At 35.9% G+C, this 24,562-nt stretch overlaps 1 protein-coding gene across 1 annotated transcript in view; it reads right to left on the reverse strand.

Annotated features, from left to right (window-relative positions):
- The window catches only part of LOC148910681 (phospholipase A2-like), a 42,258-nt gene extending 22,027 nt beyond the window's left edge, over positions 1-20,231 (reverse strand). The window contains exon 1 of the mRNA XM_089031239.1: positions 20,131-20,231. Within this exon, the coding sequence (XP_088887365.1) occupies positions 20,131-20,231 (101 nt within the window). The remainder of the gene's footprint in view (positions 1-20,130) is intronic.
- Positions 20,232-24,562: the final 4,331 nt, after the last annotated feature.

Genomic DNA, 24,562 nt, shown 5'->3' on the forward strand with positions numbered 1-24,562 from the left:
CCATAAAGCGGTACATGTCGTATTTCGTTAGGAGATCCAGTTGCGCGTTTGTCTTCTTTAGCAGCGCACTCCAACTAAGCCCAGGAGCCGTGTAGAAGTTCGCTGGATCCAACCCGTAGTATTCCATTGCCATCTTTCGAAAGCTTTGGAAAACATCTGCGAGCAGCACTACGTCTGAACGTAGGTAGATGTCGTGGTATTCTCCCATATTCTCACAGGAGTACTTTTCCCACACATCTAACGCATGCTGGTACTCCTCGTCCTTTATACCGGACTCGTTTAGGGTGCTGTAGAATCTCTCTTTGGGTGGTAGGGGTTCTTCGAATCGCTCCCAGGAATCCATGTATTCGTATGGGTAGACTCCTTTCCTCTCCGCGCCGTATTGACTGGAAATGGGAAAGTTGGTGTTATACTTTACGAGGTTTGCTAAGGAGTCCGCCATGAACTGCTGCGAGTCTAAGAACTTTAGCTTACCCACAGTTACGGACATGTAGCGCTCTTTGTTGTTGGGTATGCATTTGACGTCGGAGCCGTCCGTTCCCTGAAGGAGTAAATGGGAGTCGTAGCCGCGGAGGTTGTGAAAGAACACGGGTATTTCCATTTCTGGATCTACTTTGAAGTTTATATTGCATTTCCAATGGGCCGCTCCTCTGTATTTACCCGTGATGTGGCAGTGATCTCTAACCTTATCCACATAGAAGTCTTCAACGAATGCTTTATGACAGTGAATGCAGTGCGTGGAGGGCTTTCCCGGCTTCTCACCCTTCTTAGCATACTTCCCGCATTTAAAATGAGCTTCTCCTAAATACTTTCCATCTTCATCCCACGCTTTCTTTGCTTGTCTTCCAAACTGGAGAAGCGTATGTTGGCAAATGTGGCATTTCTTTGCCTTGTGAAATTCCACCTGGTTCTCTTTGGTAAATTCCATCTTCTTTGGACGTCTTAATTGTTCTCTTATCTCCTCCTCCTCTTCTCGCAATGCTTCTAGAAACTTATTAGATGCGTTTTTACCTCGGTAAATCACAGGAGGGTTTGCTTTACCGTCTGATCTGACTACTATGTAACCAAAGGAGCAGATCTCGTGTAATCCCACCTTATTCGTGGCACCACTTTTCTGCTCTTCCTTAGTTATCAACGCTTCAAAGTCTGCATATATCACGTAAGGCACCTGCATCTGCTTTTGATGGTCTGAGTACGCTAGGTTCTTATCTGTAGGCATCTGGATCCGTTGCGCCACTTCTTCGACTCCGCGACATATTTCGTTGTGATCCTTTATAGCTTTAACGCTGGTAAAGGATAATAAGCAGCAATCGCAGAAGTATTTCTTACCTTTGTGTTTGGTGTGTCTGTAAAATAGTCTGCTAACATGTTTGACCCACGAATAATGCCCGCCGTGGTAGAAGAGATGTATTCGTTCTCTTTTACTCTTTGACAACACTAGTGGCACTATCGTTTGGTCTCTGACTCCGTAAACGTTAATGGCTAGGTCATTTTCCTGCTCAAATATCGGTATGTCTATCAGCTGCATTGGGAACTCCACGCCGTCCCACTCCAAATCGTCTGTTGGGTACTTACTTGGTCTACACGGATCCTTATCTACTGGATACAGTGCGGATCGTATTGCCCACATAAAGCATCTGTTGTCATCATTTTTTACGTTGACTATGGCTTTCTTCCTTTCTACCCACGTTGGTAGGGGCACGTAACTTCCTCCTCGTATTGGTACATACCTTGCCATGCTAACCTCCATACCTTCTACCTCCTCCACTGTCCAACCTGATCCTTCTTTCGTGTAGTTAGACAGCGATTCCATTATTGCTTCTAAGGCTTCGCTGAGTGACCTATCCAGATTCGTGGACTCTAATATCACTAACGACTTTGATCGCAGCATTGCTGTCGTCGTTACCTCATCTTTCGATAAACTTACTTCTACCATTATACTAGCTTTCAGGGCTCCTAATTCTTCTATACCTTTTCGAAGCGTTCTCTTGACCTTCCTTTCTGACTGACGCCAAAACTGTCTAACATCAATCTCACCGTTACCGGGTATTGACACCGTTTCAAAATTGCTTTGGGATTCCATCTATATAATAGGAAATATCTTATACCTAATTCCAGACCCTTTTCAGATCGTCGTAGTCATACTCACAATCCTGACAATGCCAAAACAATTTAACCTTAGTCTCAAACTTCTTACCACATCCACAATCATAGCTGCTCATACATTTCGTCTTCATCTTCAAATGCTTCTTCAAGTCCACTTCTTTCTTAAAAGTTCTCTTACAATCTTCGCACTCCATATATAGACTAACATATTTTACATAAACACGGGATGCGGGTAATCGCGGTACGAATCGAGGGGGGTACTTTAGACGGGTAATCCTCCGGTGGTCGTTGCGCTGGAACCCCCATCCCCTATACTACTGGCGTAATACTGCTCTTTGGTGGCATTTGGTACGGCATTACGAATATTCTTACCACATTCGTAACACTGCGCTGACGTGTCGTCTTCTATTTGCATTTTCTTACCACAACACGAGAAACCCTTGGGCTTAGGTATGTTAACTTTAGGTCTTAGACAAATTATGCAAAAGTCGTTAACGAACTTCTTACAATCTTCGCACTCCATATATAGACTAACATATTTGCGCTGTTGCCCCCAACCACACTTGAGTGGGGTTGTTCCCGTAGGTGTACTTCTTGACGCGGGTCTTACCCGGTGTCAAGATTGCGCTGGAACCCCCATTCCCTATACTACTCAAAAGTGATCTATTTTGCATCGTTTATAAATAATGCATATTTTTCCAAAAGGTGTGAAAATGGCCAAAAATGATCAAAACCATGGGCTACAGTCCATGCTTTTTACAAGAAAATGGCCCAAAATGAACTAATTTGCATTCTTCGTAAGTAATGCATATTTTTCAAAAATGTGTGAAAAGGGTCCAAAAACGATTAAGAGCATGGGCTATAGTCCATGCTTTTTGCCCGAAAATGACCAAAAATGACCTATTTTGCATCGTTCATTAATAATGCATATTTTTCAAAAAGGTGTGAAAATGATCCAAAATCGATCAAAACCATGGGCTATAGTCCATGGTTTTTGCCCGAAAATGGCCAAAAGTGACCTATCTTGCATCCTTCATAAATAATGCATATTATTGTAAAAGGTGTGAAAATGGTCCAACATCGATCAAAACCATGGGCTATAGTCCATGCTTTTTCCCCGAAAATGGCCAAAAGTGAACTATTTTGCATCCTTTATAACTAATGCATATTTTTCCAAAAGGTGTGAAAATGGTCCAAAATCGATGAAAAGCATGGGCTATAGTCCATGCTTTTTTCTCAAAAATTGCCAAAAGTGACCTATTTTGCATCCTTAATAAATAATGCATATTTTTCCAAAAGGTGTGAAAATGGGCCAAAAATGATCAAAACCATGGGCTATAGTCCATGCTTTTTACAAGAAAATGGCCCAAAATGAACTAATTTGCATTCTTCGTAAGTAATGCATATTTTTCAAAAAGGTGTGAAAATGGTCCAAAAACCATCAAGAGCATGGGCTATAGTCCATGCTTTTTGCCCGAAATTGACCAAAAATGACCTATTTTGCATCGTTCATTAATAATGCATATTTTTCAAAAAGGTGTGAAAATGATCCAAAATCGATCAAAACCTTGGGCTATAGTCCATGCTTTTTGCTCGAAAATGGCCAAAAGTGACCTATTTTGCATGCTTAATAAATAATGCATATTTTTCCAAAAGGTGTAAAAATGTTCCAAAATCGATCAAAAACACGGCAATAGTCCATGGTTTTCCCCCGAAAATGGCCAAAAATGACCTATTTTGCATCCTTCATAAATAATGCATATTTTTCAAAAAGGTATGAAAGTGGGCCAAAAATGATCAAAACCATGGGCTATAGTCCATGCTTTTTACAAGAAAATGGCCCAAAATGAACTAATTTGCATTCTTCGTAAGTAATGCATATTTTTCAAAAAGGTGTGAAAATGGTCCAAAAACCATCAAGAGCATGGGCTATAGTCCATGCTTTTTGCCCGAAAATGACCAAAAATGACCTATTTTGCATCGTTCATTAATAATGCATATTTTTTTTAAAAGGTGTGAAAATGATCCAAAATCGATCAAAACCATGGGCTATAGTCCGTGGTTTTTCCCCGAAAATGGCCAAAAGTGACCTATCTTGCATCCTTCATAAATAATGCATATTATTGTAAAAGGTGTGAAAATGGTCCAACATCGATCAAAACCATGGGCTATAGTCCATGGTTTTTCCCAGAAAATGGCCAAAAGTGACCTATTTTGCATGCTTCATAAATAATGCATATTTTTCAAAAAGGTGTGAAAATGGTCAAAAATCGATCATCACCATGGGCTATAGTACATGTATTTTGCCTAAAAATGGCCAAAAGTGATCTATTTTGCATCGTTTATAAATAATGCATATTTTTCCAAAAGGTGTGAAAATGGCCAAAAATGATCAAAACCATGGGCTACAGTCCATGCTTTTTACAAGAAAATGGCCCAAAATGAACTAATTTGCATTCTTCGTAAGTAATGCATATTTTTCAAAAATGTGGGAAAAGGGTCCAAAAACAATTAAGAGCATGGGCTATAGTCCATGCTTTTTGCCCGAAAATGACCAAAAATGACCTATTTTGCATCGTTCATTAATAATGCATATTTTTCAAAAAGGTGTGAAAATGATCCAAAATCGATCAAAACCATGGGCTATAGTCCATGGTTTTTGCCCGAAAATGGCCAAAAGTGACCTATCTTGCATCCTTCATAAATAATGCATATTATTGTAAAAGGTGTGAAAATGGTCCAACATCGATCAAAACCATGGGCTATAGTCCATGCTTTTTCCCCGAAAATGGCCAAAAGTGAACTATTTTGCATCCTTTATAACTAATGCATATTTTTCAAAAAGGTGTGAAAATGGTCCAAAATCGATGAAAAGCATGGGCTATAGTCCATGCTTTTTCCTCAAAAATTGCCAAAAGTGACCTATTTTGCATCCTTAATAAATAATGCATATTTTTCCAAAAGGTGTGAAAATGGGCCAAAAATGATCAAAACCATGGGCTATAGTGCATGCTTTTTACAAGAAAATGGCCCAAAATGAACTAATTTGCATTCTTCGTAAGTAATGCATATTTTTCAAAAAGGTGTGAAAATGGTCCAAAAACCATCAAGAGCATGGGCTATAGTCCATGCTTTTTGCCCGAAATTGACCAAAAATGACCTATTTTGCATCGTTCATTAATAATGCAGATTTTTCAAAAAGGTGTGAAAATGATCCAAAATCGATCAAAACCATGGGCTATAGTCCATGCTTTTTGCTCGAAAATGGCCAAAAGTGACCTATTTTGCATGCTTAATAAATAATGCATATTTTTCCAAAAGGTGTAAAAATGTTCCAAAATCGATCAAAAACACGGCAATAGTCCATGGTTTTCCCCCGAAAATGGCCAAAAATGACCTATTTTCCATCCTTCATAAATAATGCATATTTTTCAAAAAGGTATGAAAGTGGGCCAAAAATGATCAAAACCATGGGCTATAGTCCATGCTTTTTACAAGAAAATAGCCCAAAATGAACTAATTTGCATTCTTCATAAATAATGCATATTTTTCAAAAAGGTATGAAAGTGGGCCAAAAATGATCAAAACCATGGGCTATAGTCCATGCTTTTTACAAGAAAATGGCCCAAAATGAACTAATTTGCATCGTTTATTAATAATGCATATTTTTCAAAAAGGTGTGAAAATGATCCAAAATCGATCAAAACCATGGGCTATAGTCCATGGTTTTTGCCCGAAAATGGCCAAAAGTGACCTATCTTGCATCCTTCATAAATAATGCATATTATTGTAAAAGGTGTGAAAATGGTCCAACATCGATCAAAACCATGGGCTATAGTCCATGCTTTTTCCCCGAAAATGGCCAAAAGTGAACTATTTTGCATCCTTTATAACTAATGCATATTTTTCCAAAAGGTGTGAAAATGGTCCAAAATCGATGAAAAGCATGGGCTATAGTCCATGCTTTTTCCTCAAAAATGTCCAAAAGTGACCTATTTTGCATCCTTAATAAATAATGCATATTTTTCCAAAAGGTGTGAAAATGGGCCAAAAATGATCAAAACCATGGGCTATAGTCCATGCTTTTTACAAGAAAATGGCCCAAAATGAACTAATTTGCATTCTTCGTAAGTAATGCATATTTTTCAAAAAGGTGTGAAAATGGTCCAAAAACCATCAAGAGCATGGGCTATAGTCCATGCTTTTTGCCCGAAATTGACCAAAAATGACCTATTTTGCATCGTTCATTAATAATGCATATTTTTCAAAAAGGTGTGAAAATGATCCAAAATCGATCAAAACCATGGGCTATAGTCCATGCTTTTTGCTCGAAAATGGCCAAAAGTGACCTATTTTGCATGCTTAATAAATAATGCATATTTTTCCAAAAGGTGTAAAAATGTTCCAAAATCGATCAAAAACACGGCAATAGTCCATGGTTTTCCCCCGAAAATGGCCAAAAATGACCTATTTTCCATCCTTCATAAATAATGCATATTTTTCAAAAAGGTATGAAAGTGGGCCAAAAATGATCAAAACCATGGGCTATAGTCCATGCTTTTTACAAGAAAATAGCCCAAAATGAACTAATTTGCATTCTTCATAAATAATGCATATTTTTCAAAAAGGTATGAAAGTGGGCCAAAAATGATCAAAACCATGGGCTATAGTCCATGCTTTTTACAAGAAAATGGCCCAAAATGAACTAATTTGCATTCTTCGTAAGTAATGCATATTTTTCAAAAAGGTGTGAAAAGGGTCCAAAAACGATCAAGAGCATGGGCTATAGTCCATGCTTTTTGCCCGAAATTGACCAAAAATGACCTATTTTGCATCGTTCATTAATAATGCATATTTTTTTTAAAAGGTGTGAAAATGATCCAAAATCGATCAAAACCATGGGCTATAGTCCGTGGTTTTTGCCCGAAAATGGCCAAAAGTGACCTATCTTGCATCCTTCATAAATAATGCATATTATTGTAAAAGGTGTGAAAATGGTCCAACATCGATCAAAACCATGGGCTATAGTCCATGGTTTTTCCCAGAAAATGGCCAAAAGTGACCTATTTTGCATGCTTCATAAATAATGCATATTTTTCAAAAAGGTGTGAAAATGGTCAAAAATCGATCATCACCATGGGCTATAGTACATGTATTTTGCCTAAAAGTGGCCAAAAGTGATCTATTTTGCATCGTTTATAATTAATGCATATTTTTCCAAAAGGTGTGAAAATGGCCAAAAATGATCAAAACCATGGGCTACAGTCCATGCTTTTTACAAGAAAATGGCCCAAAATGAACTAATTTGCATTCTTCGTAAGTAATGCATATTTTTCAAAAATGTGTGAAAAGGGTCCAAAAACGATTAAGAGCATGGGCTATAGTCCATGCTTTTTGCCCGAAAATGACCAAAAATGACCTATTTTGCATCGTTCATTAATAATGCATATTTTTCAAAAAGGTGTGAAAATGATCCAAAATCGATCAAAACCATGGGCTATAGTCCATGGTTTTTGCCCGAAAATGGCCAAAAGTGACCTATCTTGCATCCTTCATAAATAATGCATATTATTGTAAAAGGTGTGAAAATGGTCCAACATCGATCAAAACCATGGGCTATAGTCCATGCTTTTTCCCCGAAAATGGCCAAAAGTGAACTATTTTGCATCCTTTATAACTAATGCATATTTTTCAAAAAGGTGTGAAAATGGTCCAAAATCGATGAAAAGCATGGGCTATAGTCCATGCTTTTTCCTCAAAAATGGCCAAAAGTGACCTATTTTGCATCCTTAATAAATAATGCATATTTTTCCAAAAGGTGTGAAAATGGGCCAAAAATGATCAAAACCATGGGCTATAGTCCATGCTTTTTACAAGAAAATGGCCCAAAATGAACTAATTTGCATTCTTCGTAAGTAATGCATATTTTTCAAAAAGGTGTGAAAATGGTCCAAAAACCATCAAGAGCATGGGCTATAGTCCATGCTTTTTGCCCGAAATTGACCAAAAATGACCTATTTTGCATCGTTTATTAATAATGCATATTTTTCAAAAAGGTGTGAAAATGATCCAAAATCGATCAAAACCATGGGCTATAGTCCATGGTTTTTGCTCGAAAATGGCCAAAAGTGACCTATTTTGCATGCTTAATAAATAATGCATATTTTTCCAAAAGGTGTAAAAATGTTCCAAAATCGATCAAAAACACGGCAATAGTCCATGGTTTTCCCCCGAAAATGGCCAAAAATGACCTATTTTCCATCCTTCATAAATAATGCATATTTTTCAAAAAGGTATGAAAGTGGGCCAAAAATGATCAAAACCATGGGCTATAGTCCATGCTTTTTACAAGAAAATGGCCCAAAATGAACTAATTTGCATTCTTCATAAATAATGCATATTTTTAAAAAAGGTATGAAAGTGGGCCAAAAATGATCAAAACCATGGGCTATAGTCCATGCTTTTTACAAGAAAATGGCCCAAAATGAACTAATTTGCATTCTTCGTAAGTAATGCATATTTTTCAAAAAGGTGTGAAAAGGGTCCAAAAACGATCAAGAGCATGGGCTATAGTCCATGCTTTTTGCCCGAAATTGCCCAAAAATGACCTATTTTGCATCGTTCATTAATAATGCATATTTTTCAAAAAGGTGTGAAAAGGGTCCAAAAACGATCAAGAGCATGGGCTATAGTCCATGCTTTTTGCCCGAAATTGACCAAAAATGACCTATTTTGCATCGTTCATTAATAATGCATATTTTTCAAAAAGGTGTGAAAATGATCCAAAATCGATCAAAACCATGGGCTATAGTCCATGCTTTTTGCCCGAAAATGGCCAAAAATGACCTATTTTGCATCGTTCATTAATAATGCATATTTTTCAAAAAGGTGTGAAAATGATCCAAAATCGATCAAAACCATGGGCTATAGTCCATGGTTTTTGCCCGAAAATGGCCAAAAGTGACCTATCTTGCATCCTTCATAAATAATGCATATTATTGTAAAAGGTGTGAAAATGGTCAAAAATCGATCATCACCATGGGCTATAGTACATGTATTTTGCCTAAAAATGGCCAAAAGTGATCTATTTTGCATCGTTTATAAATAATGCATATTTTTCCAAAAGGTGTGAAAATGGCCAAAAATGATCAAAACCATGGGCTACAGTCCATGCTTTTTACAAGAAAATGGCCCAAAATGAACTAATTTGCATTCTTCGTAAGTAATGCATATTTTTCAAAAATGTGGGAAAAGGGTCCAAAAACGATCAAGAGCATGGGCTATAGTCCATGCTTTTTGCCCGAAAATGACCAAAAATGACCTATTTTGCATCGTTCATTAATAATGCATATTTTTCAAAAAGGTGTGAAAATGATCCAAAATCGATCAAAACCATGGACTATAGTCCATGGTTTTTGCCCGAAAACGGCCAAAAGTGACCTATCTTGCATCCTTCATAAATAATGCATATTATTGTAAAAGGTGTGAAAATGGTCCAACATCGATCAAAACCATGGGCTATAGTCCATGGTTTTTGCCCGAAAATGGCCAAAAGTGACCTATCTTGCATCCTTCATAAATAATGCATATTATTGTAAAAGGTGTGAAAATGGTCAAAAATCGATCATCACCATGGGCTATAGTACATGTATTTTGCCTAAAAATGGCCAAAAGTGATCTATTTTGCATCGTTTATAAATAATGCATATTTTTCCAAAAGGTGTGAAAATGGCCAAAAATGATCAAAACCATGGGCTACAGTCCATGCTTTTTACAAGAAAATGGCCCAAAATGAACTAATTTGCATTCTTCGTAAGTAATGCATATTTTTCAAAAAGGTGGGAAAAGGGTCCAAAAACGATCAAGAGCATGGGCTATAGTCCATGCTTTTTGCCCGAAAATGACCAAAAATGACCTATTTTGCATCGTTCATTAATAATGCATATTTTTCAAAAAGGTGTGAAAATGATCCAAAATCGATCAAAACCATGGACTATAGTCCATGGTTTTTGCCCGAAAATGGCCAAAAGTGACGTATCTTGCATCCTTCATAAATAATGCATATTATTGTAAAAGGTGTGAAAATGGTCCAACATCGATCAAAACCATGGGCTATAGTCCATGCTTTTTCCCCGAAAATGGCCAAAAGTGAACTATTTTGCATCCTTTATAACTAATGCATATTTTTCAAAAAGGTGTGAAAATGGTCCAAAATCGATGAAAAGCATGGGCTATAGTCCATGCTTTTTCCTCAAAAATGGCCAAAAGTGACCTATTTTGCATCCTTAATAAATAATGCATATTTTTCCAAAAGGTGTGAAAATGGGCCAAAAATGATCAAAACCATGGGCTATAGTCCATGCTTTTTACAAGAAAATGGCCCAAAATGAACTAATTTGCATTCTTCGTAAGTAATGCATATTTTTCAAAAAGGTGTGAAAATGGTCCAAAAACCATCAAGAGCAGGGGCTATAGTCCATGCTTTTTGCCCGAAATTGACCAAAAATGACCTATTTTGCATCGTTCATTAATAATGCATATTTTTCAAAAAGGTGTGAAAATGATCCAAAATCGATCAAAACCATGGGCTATAGTCCATGCTTTTTGCTCGAAAATGGCCAAAAGTGACCTATTTTGCATGCTTAATAAATAATGCATATTTTTCCAAAAGGTGTAAAAATGTTCCAAAATCGATCAAAAACACGGCAATAGTCCATGGTTTTCCCCCGAAAATGGCCAAAAATGACCTATTTTGCATCCTTCATAAATAATGCATATTTTTCAAAAAGGTATGAAAGTGGGCCAAAAATGATCAAAACCATGGGCTATAGTCCATGCTTTTTACAAGAAAATGGCCCAAAATGAACTAATTTGCATTCTTCATAAATAATGCATATTTTTAAAAAAGGTATGAAAGTGGGCCAAAAATGATCAAAACCATGGGCTATAGTCCATGCTTTTTACAAGAAAATGGCCCAAAATGAACTAATTTGCATTCTTCGTAAGTAATGCATATTTTTCAAAAAGGTGTGAAAAGGGTCCAAAAACGATCAAGAGCATGGGCTATAGTCCATGCTTTTTGCCCGAAATTGACCAAAAATGACCTATTTTGCATCGTTCATTAATAATGCATATTTTTCAAAAAGGTGTGAAAATGATCCAAAATCGATCAAAACCATGGGCTATAGTCCGTGGTTTTTCCCCGAAAATGGCCAAAAGTGACCTATCTTGCATCCTTTATAACTAATGCATATTATTGTAAAAGGTGTGAAAATGGTCCAAAATCGATGAAAACCATGGGCTATAGTCCATGCTTTTTGTTCGAAAATGGCCAAAAGTGACCTATTTTTCATCCTTTATAACTAATGCATATTTTTCCAAAAGGTGTGAAAATGGTCCAAAATCGATGAAAAGCATGGGCTATAGTCCATGCTTTTTCCTCAAAAATTGCCAAAAGTGACCTATTTTGCATCCTTAATAAATAATGCATATTTTTCCAAAAGGTGTGAAAATGGGCCAAAAATGATCAAAACCATGGGCTATAGTCCATGCTTTTTACAAGAAAATGGCCCAAAATGAACTAATTTGCATTCTTCGTAAGTAATGCATATTTTTCAAAAAGGTGTGAAAATGGTCCAAAAACCATCAAGAGCATGGGCTATAGTCCATGCTTTTTGCCCGAAATTGACCAAAAATGACCTATTTTGCATCGTTTATTAATAATGCATATTTTTTTTAAAAGGTGTGAAAATGATCCAAAATCGATCAAAACCATGGGCTATAGTCCGTGGTTTTTGCCCGAAAATGGCCAAAAGTGACCTATCTTGCATCCTTCATAAATAATGCATATTATTGTAAAAGGTGTGAAAATGGTCCAACATCGATCAAAACCATGGGCTATAGTCCATGGTTTTTCCCAGAAAATGGCCAAAAGTGACCTATTTTGCATGCTTCATAAATAATGCATATTTTTCAAAAAGGTGTGAAAATGGTCAAAAATCGATCATCACCATGGGCTATAGTACATGTATTTTGCCTAAAAATGGCCAAAAACGATCTATTTTGCATCGTTTACAAATAATGCATATTTTTCCAAAAGGTGTGAAAATGGCCAAAAATGATCAAAACCATGGGCTACAGTCCATGCTTTTTACAAGAAAATGGCCCAAAATGAACTAATTTGCATTCTTCGTAAGTAATGCATATTTTTCAAAAATGTGTGAAAAGGGTCCAACAACGATCAAGAGCATGGGCTATAGTCCATGCTTTTTGCCCGAAAATGACCAAAAATGACCTATTTTGCATCGTTCATTAATAATGCATATTTTTCAAAAAGGTGTGAAAATGATCCAAAATCGATCAAAACCATGGGCTATAGTCCATGGTTTTTGCCCGAAAATGGCCAAAAGTGACCTATCTTGCATCCTTCATAAATAATGCATATTATTGTAAAAGGTGTGAAAATGGTCCAACATCGATCAAAACCATGGGCTATAGTCCATGCTTTTCCCCCGAAAATGGCCAAAAGTGAACTATTTTGCATCCTTTATAACTAATGCATATTTTTCAAAAAGGTGTGAAAATGGTCCAAAATCGATGAAAAGCATGGGCTATAGTCCATGCTTTTTTCTCAAAAATTGCCAAAAGTGACCTATTTTGCATCCTTAATAAATAATGCATATTTTTCCAAAAGGTGTGAAAATGGGCCAAAAATGATCAAAACCATGGGCTATAGTCCATGCTTTTTACAAGAAAATGGCCCAAAATGAACTAATTTGCATTCTTCGTAAGTAATGCATATTTTTCAAAAAGGTGTGAAAATGGTCCAAAAACCATCAAGAGCATGGGCTATAGTCCATGCTTTTTGCCCGAAATTGACCAAAAATGACCTATTTTGCATCGTTCATTAATAATGCAGATTTTTCAAAAAGGTGTGAAAATGATCCAAAATCGATCAAAACCATGGGCTATAGTACATGTATTTTGCCTAAAAATGGCCAAAAGTGACCTATTTTGCATCCTTAATAAATAATGCATATTTTTCCAAAAGGTGTGAAAATGGCAAAAAATGATCAAAACCATGGGCTACAGTCCATGCTTTTTACAAGAAAATGGCCCAAAATGAACTAATTTGCATTCTTCGTAAGTAATGCATATTTTTCAAAAAGGTGTGAAAAGGGTCCAAAAACGATCAAGAGCATGGGCTATAGTCCATGCTTTTTGCCCGAAAATGACCAAAAATGACCTATTTTGCATCGTTCATTAATAATGCATATTTTTCAAAAAGGTGTGAAAATGATCCAAAATCGATCAAAACCATGGGCTATAGTCCATGGTTTTTGCCCGAAAATGGCCAAAAGTGACCTATCTTGCATCCTTCATAAATAATGCATATTATTTTAAAAGGTGTGAAAATGGTCCAACATCGATCAAAACCATGGGCTATAGTCCATGCTTTTTCCCCGAAAATGGCCAAAAGTGAACTATTTTGCATCCTTTATAACTAATGCATATTTTTCAAAAAGGTGTGAAAATGGTCCAAAATCGATGAAAAGCATGGGCTATAGTCCATGCTTTTTCCTCAAAAATGGCCAAAAGTGACCTATTTTGCATCCTTAATAAATAATGCATATTTTTCCAAAAGGTGTGAAAATGGGCCAAAAATGATCAAAACCATGGGCTATAAGTCCATGCTTTTTACAAGAAAATGGCCCAAAATGAACTAATTTGCATTCTTCGTAAGTAATGCATATTTTTCAAAAAGGTGTGAAAATGGTCCAAAAACCATCAAGAGCATGGGCTATAGTCCATGCTTTTTGCCCGAAATTGACCAAAAATGACCTATTTTGCATCGTTCATTAATAATGCATATTTTTCAAAAAGGTGTGAAAATGGGCCAAAAATGATCAAAACCATGGGCTATAGTCCATGCTTTTTACAAGAAAATGGCCCAAAATGAACTAATTTGCATTCTTCGTAAGTAATGCATATTTTTCAAAAAGGTGTGAAAATGGTCCAAAAACCATCAAGAGCATGGGCTATAGTCCATGCTTTTTGCCCGAAATTGACCAAAAATGACCTATTTTGCATCGTTCATTAATAATGCATATTTTTCAAAAAGGTGTGAAAATGATCCAAAATCGATCAAAACCATGGGCTATAGTCCATGGCTTTTGCCCGAAAATGGCCAAAAGTGACCTATCTTGCATCCTTCATAAATAATGCATATTATTGTAAAAGGTGTGAAAATGGTCCAACATCGATCAAAACCATGGGCTATAGTCCATGGTTTTTCCCAGAAAATGGCCAAAAGTGACCTATTTTGCATGCTTCATAAATGGTGCGTGTTTTTCAAAAAGGTGTGAAAATGGTCAAAAATCGATCAAAACCATGGGCTATAGTCCATGCTTTTCCCCCGAAAATGGCCAAAAGTGATCTATTTTGCATCGTTTATAAATAATGCATATTTTTCAAAAAGGTGTGAAAATGGTCCAAAATCGATCAAAACCATGTGCTATAGTCGATGTATTTTGCCTAAAAATGGCCAAAAATGACCTTTATTGCATCCTTCATAAATAATGCATATTTTTCAAAAAGGTGTGAAAATGGTCCAAAATCGATCATCACCATGGGCTATAGTCCATGCTTTTTACAAGAAAATGGCCCAAAATGAACTAATTAGCATTCTTCGTAAGTAATGCATATTTTTCCAATAGGTGTGAAAATGGTCCAAAAACCATCAAGAGCATGGGCTATAGTCCATGCTTTTTGTTCGAAAATGACCAAAAATGACCTTTTTTGCATCCTTTATAAATAATGCATATTTTTCAAAAAGGTGTGAAAATGGTCCAAAATCGATCAAAAGCATGGGCTATAGTCCATGCTTTTCCCCCGAAAATGGCCAAAAGTGATCTATTTTGCATCCTTTATAAATAATGCATATTTTTCAAAAATGTGTGAAAATGGTCCAACAACGATCAAAACCATGGGCTATAGTCCATTCTTTTTGCCCGAAAATGGCCAAAAATGACCTATTTTGCATCCTTTATAAATGGTGCGTGTTTTTCAAAAAGGTGTGAAAATGGTCCAAAATCGATCAAAACCATGGGCTATAGTCCATGCTTTTCCCCCGAAAATGGCCAAAAGTGATCTATTTTGCATCCTTTATAAATAATGCATATTTTTCAAAAAGGTGTGAAAATGGTCCAACAACGATCAAAACCATGGGCTATAGTCCATTCTTTTTGCCCGAAAATGGCCAAAAATGACCTATTTTGCATCCTTCATAAATGGTGCGTGTTTTTCAAAAAGGTGTGAAAAATGGTCCAAAAACGATCAAGAGCATGGGCTATAGTCTATGCTTTTTGCCCGAAAATGGCCAAAATTGACCTATTTTGCATCCCTCATTAATAATGCATATTTTTCAAAAATGTGTGAAAATGGTCCAAAAACGATCAAAACCATGGGCTATAGTCCATTCTTTTTGCCCGAAAATGGCCAAAAATGACCTATTTTGCATCCTTCATAAATGGTGCGTGTTTTTCAAAAAGGTGTGAAAATGGTCCAAAATCGATCAAAACCATGGGCTATAGTCCATGCTTCTTCCCCGAAAATGGCCAAAAGTGATCTATTTTGCATCCTTTATAGATAATGCATATTTTTCAAAAAAGGTGTGAAAATGGTACAAAATCGATCAAAACCATGTGCTATAGTCGATGTATTTTGCCTAAAAATGTCCAAAAATGACCTTTATTGCATCCTTCATAAATAATGCATATTTTTCAAAAAGGTGTTAAAATGGTCCAAAATCGATCATCACCATGGGCTATAGTCCATGCTTTTTACAAGAAAATGGCCCAAAATGAACTAATTTCCATTCTTCGTAAGTAATGCATATTTTTCCAAAAGGTGTGAAAATGGTCCACAAACCATCAAGAGCATGGGCTATAGTCCATGCGTTTTGCCCGAAAATGACCAAAAATGACCTATTTTGCATCCTTCATAAATAATGCATATTTTTCAAAAAGGTGTGAAAATGGTCCAAAAACGATCAAGAGCATGGGCTATAGTCTATGCTTTTAGCCCAAAAATGGCCAAAATTGAACTATTTTGCATCGCTCATTAATAATGCATATTTTTCAAAAATGTGTGAAAATGGTCCAACAACGATCAAAACCATGGGCTATAGTCCATTCTTTTTGCTCGAAAAAGGCCAAAAATGACCTATTTTGCATCCTTCATAAATGGTGCGTGTTTTTCAAAAAGGTGTGAAAATGGTCCAAAATCGATCAAAACCATGGGCTATAGTCCATGCTTTTCCCCCGAAAATGGCCAAAAGTGATCTATTTTGCATCCTTATAAATAATGCATATTTTTCAAAAAGGTGTGAAAATGGTCCAACAACGATCAAAACCATGGGCTATAGTCCATTCTTTTTGCCCGAAAATGGCCAAAAATGACCTATTTTGCATCCTTTATAAATAATGCATATTTTTCAAAAAGGTGTGAAAATGGTCCAAAATCGATGAAAAGCATGGGCTATAGTCCATGCTTTTTCCTCAAAAATGTCCAAAAGTGACCTATTTTGCATCCTTAATAAATAATGCATATTTTTCAAAAAGGTGTGAAAATGGTCCAAAATCGATCAAAACCATGGGCTATAGTCCATTCTTTTTGCCCGAAAATGGCCAAAAATGACCTATTTTGCATCCTTCATAAATGGTGCGTGTTTTTCAAAAAGGTGTGAAAATGGTCCAAAATCGATCAAAACCATGGGCTATAGTCCATGCTTTTCCCCCGAAAATGGCCAAAAGTGATCTATTTTGCATCCTTTATAAATAATGCATATTTTTCAAAAAGGTGTGAAAATGGTCCAAAATCGATCAAAACCATGTGCTATAGTCGATGTATTTTGCCTAAAAATGGCCAAAAATGACCTTTATTGCATCCTTCATAAATAATGCATATTTTTCAAAAAGGTGTGAAAATGGTCCAAAATCGATCATCACCATGGGCTATAGTCCATGCTTTTTACAAGAAAATGGCCCAAAATGAACTAATTTGCATTCTTCGTAAGTAATGCATATTTTTCCAAAAGGTGTGAAAATGGTCCAAAATCGATCAAAAGCATGGGCTATAGTCCATGCTTTTTCCCCGAAAATGGCCAAAAGTGACCTATTTTGCATCGCTCATTAATAATGCATATTTTTCAAAAATGTGTGAAAATGGTCCAAAAACGATCAAAACCATGGGCTATAGTCCATTCTTTTTGCCCGAAAATGGCCAAAAATGACCTATTTTGCATCCTTCATAAATGGTGCGTGTTTTTCAAAAAGGTGTGAAAATGGTCCAAAATCGATCAAAACCATGGGCTATAGTCCATGCTTTTCCCCCGAAAATGGCCAAAAGTGATCTATTTTGCATCCTTTATAAATAATGCATATTTTTCAAAAAGGTGTGAAAATGGTCCAACAACGATCAAAACCATGGGCTATAGTCCATTCTTTTTGCCCGAAAATGGCCAAAAATGACCTATTTTGCATCCTTTATAACTAATGCATATTTTTCAAAAAGGTGTGAAAATGGTCCAAAATCGATGAAAAGCATGGGCTATAGTCCATGCTTTTTCCTCAAAAATGTCCAAAAGTGACCTATTTTGCTTCCTTAATAAATAATGCATATTTTTCAAAAAGGTGTGAAAATGGTCCAAAATCGATGAAAAGCATGGGCTATAGTCCATTCTTTTTGCCCGAAAATGGCCAAAAATGACCTATTTTGCATCCTTCATAAATGGTGCGTGTTTTTCAAAAAGGTGTGAAAATGGTCCAAAATCGATCAAAACCATGGGCTATAGTCCATGCTTTTCCCCCGAAAATGGCCAAAAGTGATCTATTTTGCATCCTTTATAAATAATGCATATTTTTCAAAAAGGTGTGAAAGTGGTACAAAATCGATCAAAACCATGTGCTATAGTCGATGTATTTTGCCTAAAAATGGCCAAAAATGACCTTTATTGCATCCTTTATAAATAATGCATATTTTTTAAAAAAGGTGTGAAAATGGTCCAAAATCGATCATCACCATGGGCTATAGTCCATGCTTTTTACAAGAAAATGGCCCAAAATGAACTAATTTGCATTCTTCGTAAGTAATGCATATTTTTCCAAAAGGTGTGAAAATGGTCCAAAAACCATCAAGAGCATGGTCTATAGTCCATGCGTTTTGCCCGAAAATGACCAAAAATGACCTATTTTGCATCGTTCATTAATAATGCATATTTTTCGAAAAGGTGTGAAAATGGTCCCAAAATCGATCAAAACCATGGGCTATAGCCTATGCTTTTTGCCCGAAAATGGCCAAAAATGACCTATTTTGCATCCTTCATAAATAATGCATATTTTTCAAAAAGGTGTGATAATGGTCCAAAAACGATCAAGAGCATGGGCTATAGTCTATGCTTTTTGCCCGAAAATGGCCAAAATTGACCTATTTTGCATCGCTCATTAATAATGCATATTTTTCAAAAAGGTGTGAAAATGGTCCAAAAACGATCAAAACAATGGGCTATAGTCCATGCGTTTTTCCCGAAAATGGCCAAAAATGACCTATTTTGCATCCTTCATAAATAATGCATATTTTTCAAAAAGGATGTGAAAATGGTCCAAAATCGATCAAAACCATGGGCTATAGTCCATGCATTTCCCCCGAAAATAGACAAAAGTGATCTATTTTGCATGCTTCATAAATAATGCATATTTTTCAAAAAGGTGTGAAAATGGTCCAAAATCGATGAAAAGCATGGGCTATAGTCCATGGTTTTCCCCCGAAAATGTCCAAAAGTGACCTATTTTGCTTCCTTAATAAATAATGCATATTTTTCAAAAAGGTGTGAAAATGGTCCAAAATCGATGAAAAGCATGGGCTATAGTCCATGGTTTTCCTCCGAAAATGGCCAAAAATGACCTATTTTGCATCCTTGATAATGAATGCATATTTTTCAAAAAGGTGTGAAAATGGTCCAAAATCGATCAAAACCATGGGCTATAGTCCATGCATTTCCCCCGAAAATAGACAAAAGTGATCTATTTTGCATGCTTCATAAATAATGCATATTTTTCAAAAAGGTGTGAAAATGGTCCAAAATCGATGAAAAGCATGGGCTATAGTCCATGGTTTTCCCCCGAAAATGTCCAAAAGTGACCTATTTTGCTTCCTTAATAAATAATGCATATTTTTCAAAAAGGTGTGAAAATGGTCCAAAATCGATGAAAAGCATGGGCTATAGTCCATGGTTTTCCTCCGAAAATTGCCAAAAATGACCTATTTTGCATCCTTGATAATGAATGCATATTTTTCAAAAAGGTGTGAAAATGGTCCAAAATCGATGAAAAGCATGGGCTATAGTCCGTGGTTTTTCCCCGAAAATGGCCAAAAATGACCTATTTTGCATCCTTAATATATAATGCATATTTTTCAAAAAGGTGTGAAAACGGTTTAAAATCAAACAAAACTATGGGCTATATCCCGTGCCTTTTGATTATAATAGGCGAAAAATTTCCTTTTTTGCATCACTCATAAATTATATGTATTTTTCCAAAAGTGTTTGAATACATGTTTTTTGTTGGGAAATTTTGGTCGTAAGTGACCTATTTTGTATGGATCACAAATAATGGTTATTTTTGAGAGGTTTTAAAATTTTCCAAAATCTTTGAAAAACATAGGTTATAGGCCATTCTTTTTGACAGAAAGTATTCCAAAATGACCTCTTTTGCATGGTTGAAAAATTATGGATATTTTAAAAAAGAGGTGTGATAATTGTTTAAAATTGTGTTACTCACTGCATATATTATATATATTCACAGCCGAACAACTCACTTTCATTTTAGATCGGTATATGAAGTATGACCATACTTAGTTTAACTCAATAAAACATAAGAGCTCAGAAATTTTGTTTGGTGTCAGATCGCCCATCTCAGATCTTTAAGCGACAAGGTTTTTTGGAAATAGTCGTAAAAGACAACCTACCTGTCAAGCTGGTCTAACGGCTGTCCTGATCCACCCAACCCACACCAGCACCCATAGTCAGCGTAATCCAGAGACGTTCGGTTGGTCAAGCAGGTAATCATTTTGACCGAACTCATAGACACCTCGTCCTATGAAAGCAATAACCACGTTGCGTGAATTGCGCATGCGCACATGTGCATCAATGACATTGTGATTGTCCTTAAGATTCCTTGCTTACTTGTTGGTCATATTGTACGATGTATGATATCCCCTCATGTTTCTAAATGCTGCGCGATTCCAATACTATACCAAGAAATGTAATGTAAATGTTTTGCGATGTTGTAAAGTGTTGATTAATTCTGTCCAATGCAAACCTTGCCTTCTCTTTTTTAATATCATACAATGTTGCGCGTTGTATTAGAAGTGTTGCACAATTTCACCCGATTTCAATACCAATCAAAGTTACATAATATCATCCCATGGTGCGCAATGACATGCCAAATTGTCGTCTCCCTAAATCAATATTATCGCCCAACATTTCGCTAGTATTTCTTCAAAATGTTATTCTAAATAGCTTTACATTTCCACTGTCCTTACCAACTCTCGTACGCTTGTTTTTTGTCGGGGAGTTAGGTGACCATTCCTTATCGAAAAGACAAAAATATTACTGACAAAATATATCACAATAATACAGTGGAACAGTACTTTAAGTCAGCTTTATTTCTAGCGTCTAGTTTTCAGGCGAGTCGTGGTACAGTTTTCTGCTATGCCTTTTGCTCTGTTTAACTCTCGTTGTACTCTTAGGAGCTGTCAACCTATGTTGGTGCGTCCGCTGTCAAATCTTGTGTGCTTGATCATTAAAGTTTCTGAACATGCAAGGAACATTGGTGTAGTTTTCGATAGGACTCTAAGTTTAGCTAAACAAGTTACTGCAGTTTGCCAGTCTGCTTTTTACCATATTAGGAACATAGCACGCGTTAGAAGGTATTTAAGCTATGACACCACAAAAATCCTAGTTCATGCATTTGTGACTTCGAAGATAGATCATTGGAATTCTTTATTGTTTGGCTTACCCAAACACCTTGTGCAACGCTTACAATATGCTCTTAATGCTGCCGCTAGGCTTATTAGTCTTTCACGCAAATCAGATCATATTACACCAGTATTGATGGAGCTGCATTGGCTCCCAGTTGAACAGCGTATTAAGTATAAGATCCTTCTTTTTGTCTTTAAGGCAGTGAATGGTATTGCGCCAACTTATCTTAGTGATTTAGTGTGTCCTTACGTTCCATCTCGCACATTGCGTTCATCTGCCAAGGGATTGCTCAGGGTACCCAAGTTTAAGCTAGGGCATTCTCCATTTGTGGGCCTGTGTTATGGAATACTCTTCCCCAAGATATTAGATTATGTTCAAGTTTGGATAGCTTTAAGAAAAAGCTAAAAACATTTTTGTATAAAGAGGCTTATGGTTAGTTTTTAAGATTAGTTATTCATTTTATATATATTTATAATTATTAGATTATTATATTTTTATAGAATGTAGTCATTAAGATAGTTTAGTAGTTAGATTTTTGATTATTTGATATTTCAGTAATTATTTATATTTGTTATATTGTTTGTAAAGCGCTTTGAACATAGGTAAAAGCGCTATAGAAATAAAGTTATTATTATTATTATTATTATTATTATTATTATTATTTTTCTTCTTCTACTTCTTCTTCTCCTATTCCTTTTATTGATTTTGTTTGTTGCTTTATTCTGTTTGAATATAATTTTTTCTATGCTTTATAGCCAAAAACCTCCCCAGATCTTTCCGTCACAAACTGGTAATCGTCTTGAAAATCACTGTATAAGCATTCATATTGTGGAAAACGAGTAGGTTTATTAAGAAAAATCTAACTGTTTTCCGTAAAACTGGCCAGAATCCGCGCCCCTCATTTGGCGCGCATTTATGAAACGTTCCGCAAAAATAATGAGGGTTTTCTCTTTATAAATAAACAGAAAATAAATGAGTTTAAAAAACTTGAATCAAAAGCATTGGACCTTGATTAAAAAGAAATAAGGGCTCTTTTTTGGTGTTGCAGGGCACCAGAGTCATGAAGACCATTTAATAATAGCCGAGAAAATGGGTTTAAAGCTACGATACCCTCCAATACAAAGAACGGCAACCCAGAATACGAGGCATCTTGCAACATCAAGAAAGACCCGAAAAAACTAACAAAGAAACAAAAACTAAAAAAACTATTAAAAAACACATTCATAAATTAGTCAAGAAAGAAAGCATTTTCTCACCTCGTTGTTGCTGGACGGAAAACAGTTGACCATAAAAACAAAACACAAAGCAATGACAACAAACGCAACCTTTTTCTGCTGCCCCATGGTTGCAATTATACGGTTATTCCTTCCTTAGCTTTATAAGATACCCTAAGATTGTCAGCCCCCAACACAAAAGCAATCCAATACCAATATAATAGTATATGATCGATATATATGTATTCATTTTGTTTGAACATGATGCGGCCGGCGCGTTAACTACGCGTTAACCTGAGCAAAGAACTCTTAAAGAGACTAATGAAAGTGTCACTTAAGTTTAAGAAGCTGTTCGAGGACTCAGGACTGATAATGGGATTTTATAATCAACTGTTGGGGATGTTAGGACAGCAGAAGTGAGGTGTAAGCCGATGTTGAAACAGCTTTATAACCGGTTGCCAATTCGAAATGGGGCTAGTAGTTAACTTACTATTGTCCAAAACATTAGTAGTTAACTGACAAATAACCTAACATTACTAGTCACAACAGTTAACTTTTATTTCGTTTCAGTTTTTGGGGTTACATTTAATATTATGGCCAACGCTTGTAAAATTATTAACAGTTAACTGACAATGGCCTAAAAATTCATCCACACTCCCTTATAACACGATGAGTAAATATTAAAGACAGGCTATTTAAAGTAAGTTTTGATTTAATGAATATAATAATGATAATAATAATAATAATAATAATAAATTTTTAAATATCTTGTAGTTAGTTTCCTTTTAGACTGTATAGGTTACGCTGTGCGCTCTATCACAGGTCAAAATTTTTTTGCATCTATACGTTAATTTTAGTACTGCACATCATCATCATCATCATCATAATAATAATAATAATAATAATAATAATGATAATAATAATAATAATAATGATAATAATAATAATAATAATGAATATTCAAATGTTTAAATATATTGTAGTTAGTTTCCTTTTAGACTATATAGGTTACGCTGTACGCCCTATACAAGTCATAGGTTTTTTGCATCTATACGTTTTAGTACTGCACATAATAATAATAATGATGATGATGATGATGATGATGATAATAATAATAATTCATTCCATCTCCCATCCCCACCAGAAGACGGCGCAAATAAGATCGACATGGCCATCCATGACATATAAGAATGAAAAAAAGGATGGCTCCTGCTTGAAGGCACCGTGTGCGGTATAGGAAAGATAGCAGACAGAACGAACAGGAAACAAAGGAAATACAGAGATTTACGAAGCGGAATAAAACAAATGCACCCACAGCACAAAGTCACACAAGTCAACATAGTATTTGACTTTTTAGGGAACTATCATAAAGACCTAAAAACCCAAGTGCAAAATCACGTCACCTCAAGAAATACAGACATACAACAAGCACGCTCAAAGATGATAAGTGAGAAGAAACCAGATATTTGCTGCTGAAAAGCCAAAATGGATCCTATCACCACAGAATGCGGAAATCGTAAAGCAATTTTATCGCTATTAAAAACACTTATGCAAGAATGAACAATGGAAAAGAGAACCCGTGCAATTGTTAGAATGATAATGAATGTCGATAAGGTATTACGAAAGACACTGATAGCAGCTTAGCCTAGGTTATCCCGCAAGGCCGTAAAGTGTAACTTATCTCACAGATGAAATAAAAATGTCCATAATAATGATGATGATGATTATGTAAATAGGATTTAAAAGTTTTTTGTTTTTTTGTTTTTGTTAAGGGAGGAAAACCGTAAATTAGCCGCGGGGTCATGCTTAGGGGAAGACCGCTGACTGGAAGAAGAACATCATGTTGCGATGTACTTGGGCAAAACCGCTGTTCAAAAGTAATGCAGCTTCTTTGAGACCCAGAATGCCGTCGTTATGTGTAGAAAAGAGCAATCTTTTATTACATCTTAGAGTACTTGCACCGACACTGACCCATTATGGTACACTCAAGGCTACTTATAGGGCTGTGCCGTACGTATCGTATCGTTTTCCAGACAAACGAAAACTGCTCTTTATCTTTCCAAAGTACTAGATTGTGAATTCTTGGTGGTTAGCGGTCAGCCAATATTTTTCGAAATGGAGACTGCACTACTTTCTTTCAGCAGTCTACATCCCATTGTTTGTTTGTTTGTTTGTTTGTTTTTCTTTTTTTTCTTGGGTAACG

The sequence above is a fragment of the Actinia tenebrosa genome, unplaced genomic scaffold, assembly GCF_029948245.1.
Source record: "Actinia tenebrosa isolate PJP-AT-01 unplaced genomic scaffold, QUT_ActTen_1.0 PGA_scaffold16__25_contigs__length_10494907, whole genome shotgun sequence".
NCBI classification, from domain to species: domain Eukaryota; kingdom Metazoa; phylum Cnidaria; class Anthozoa; order Actiniaria; family Actiniidae; genus Actinia; species Actinia tenebrosa.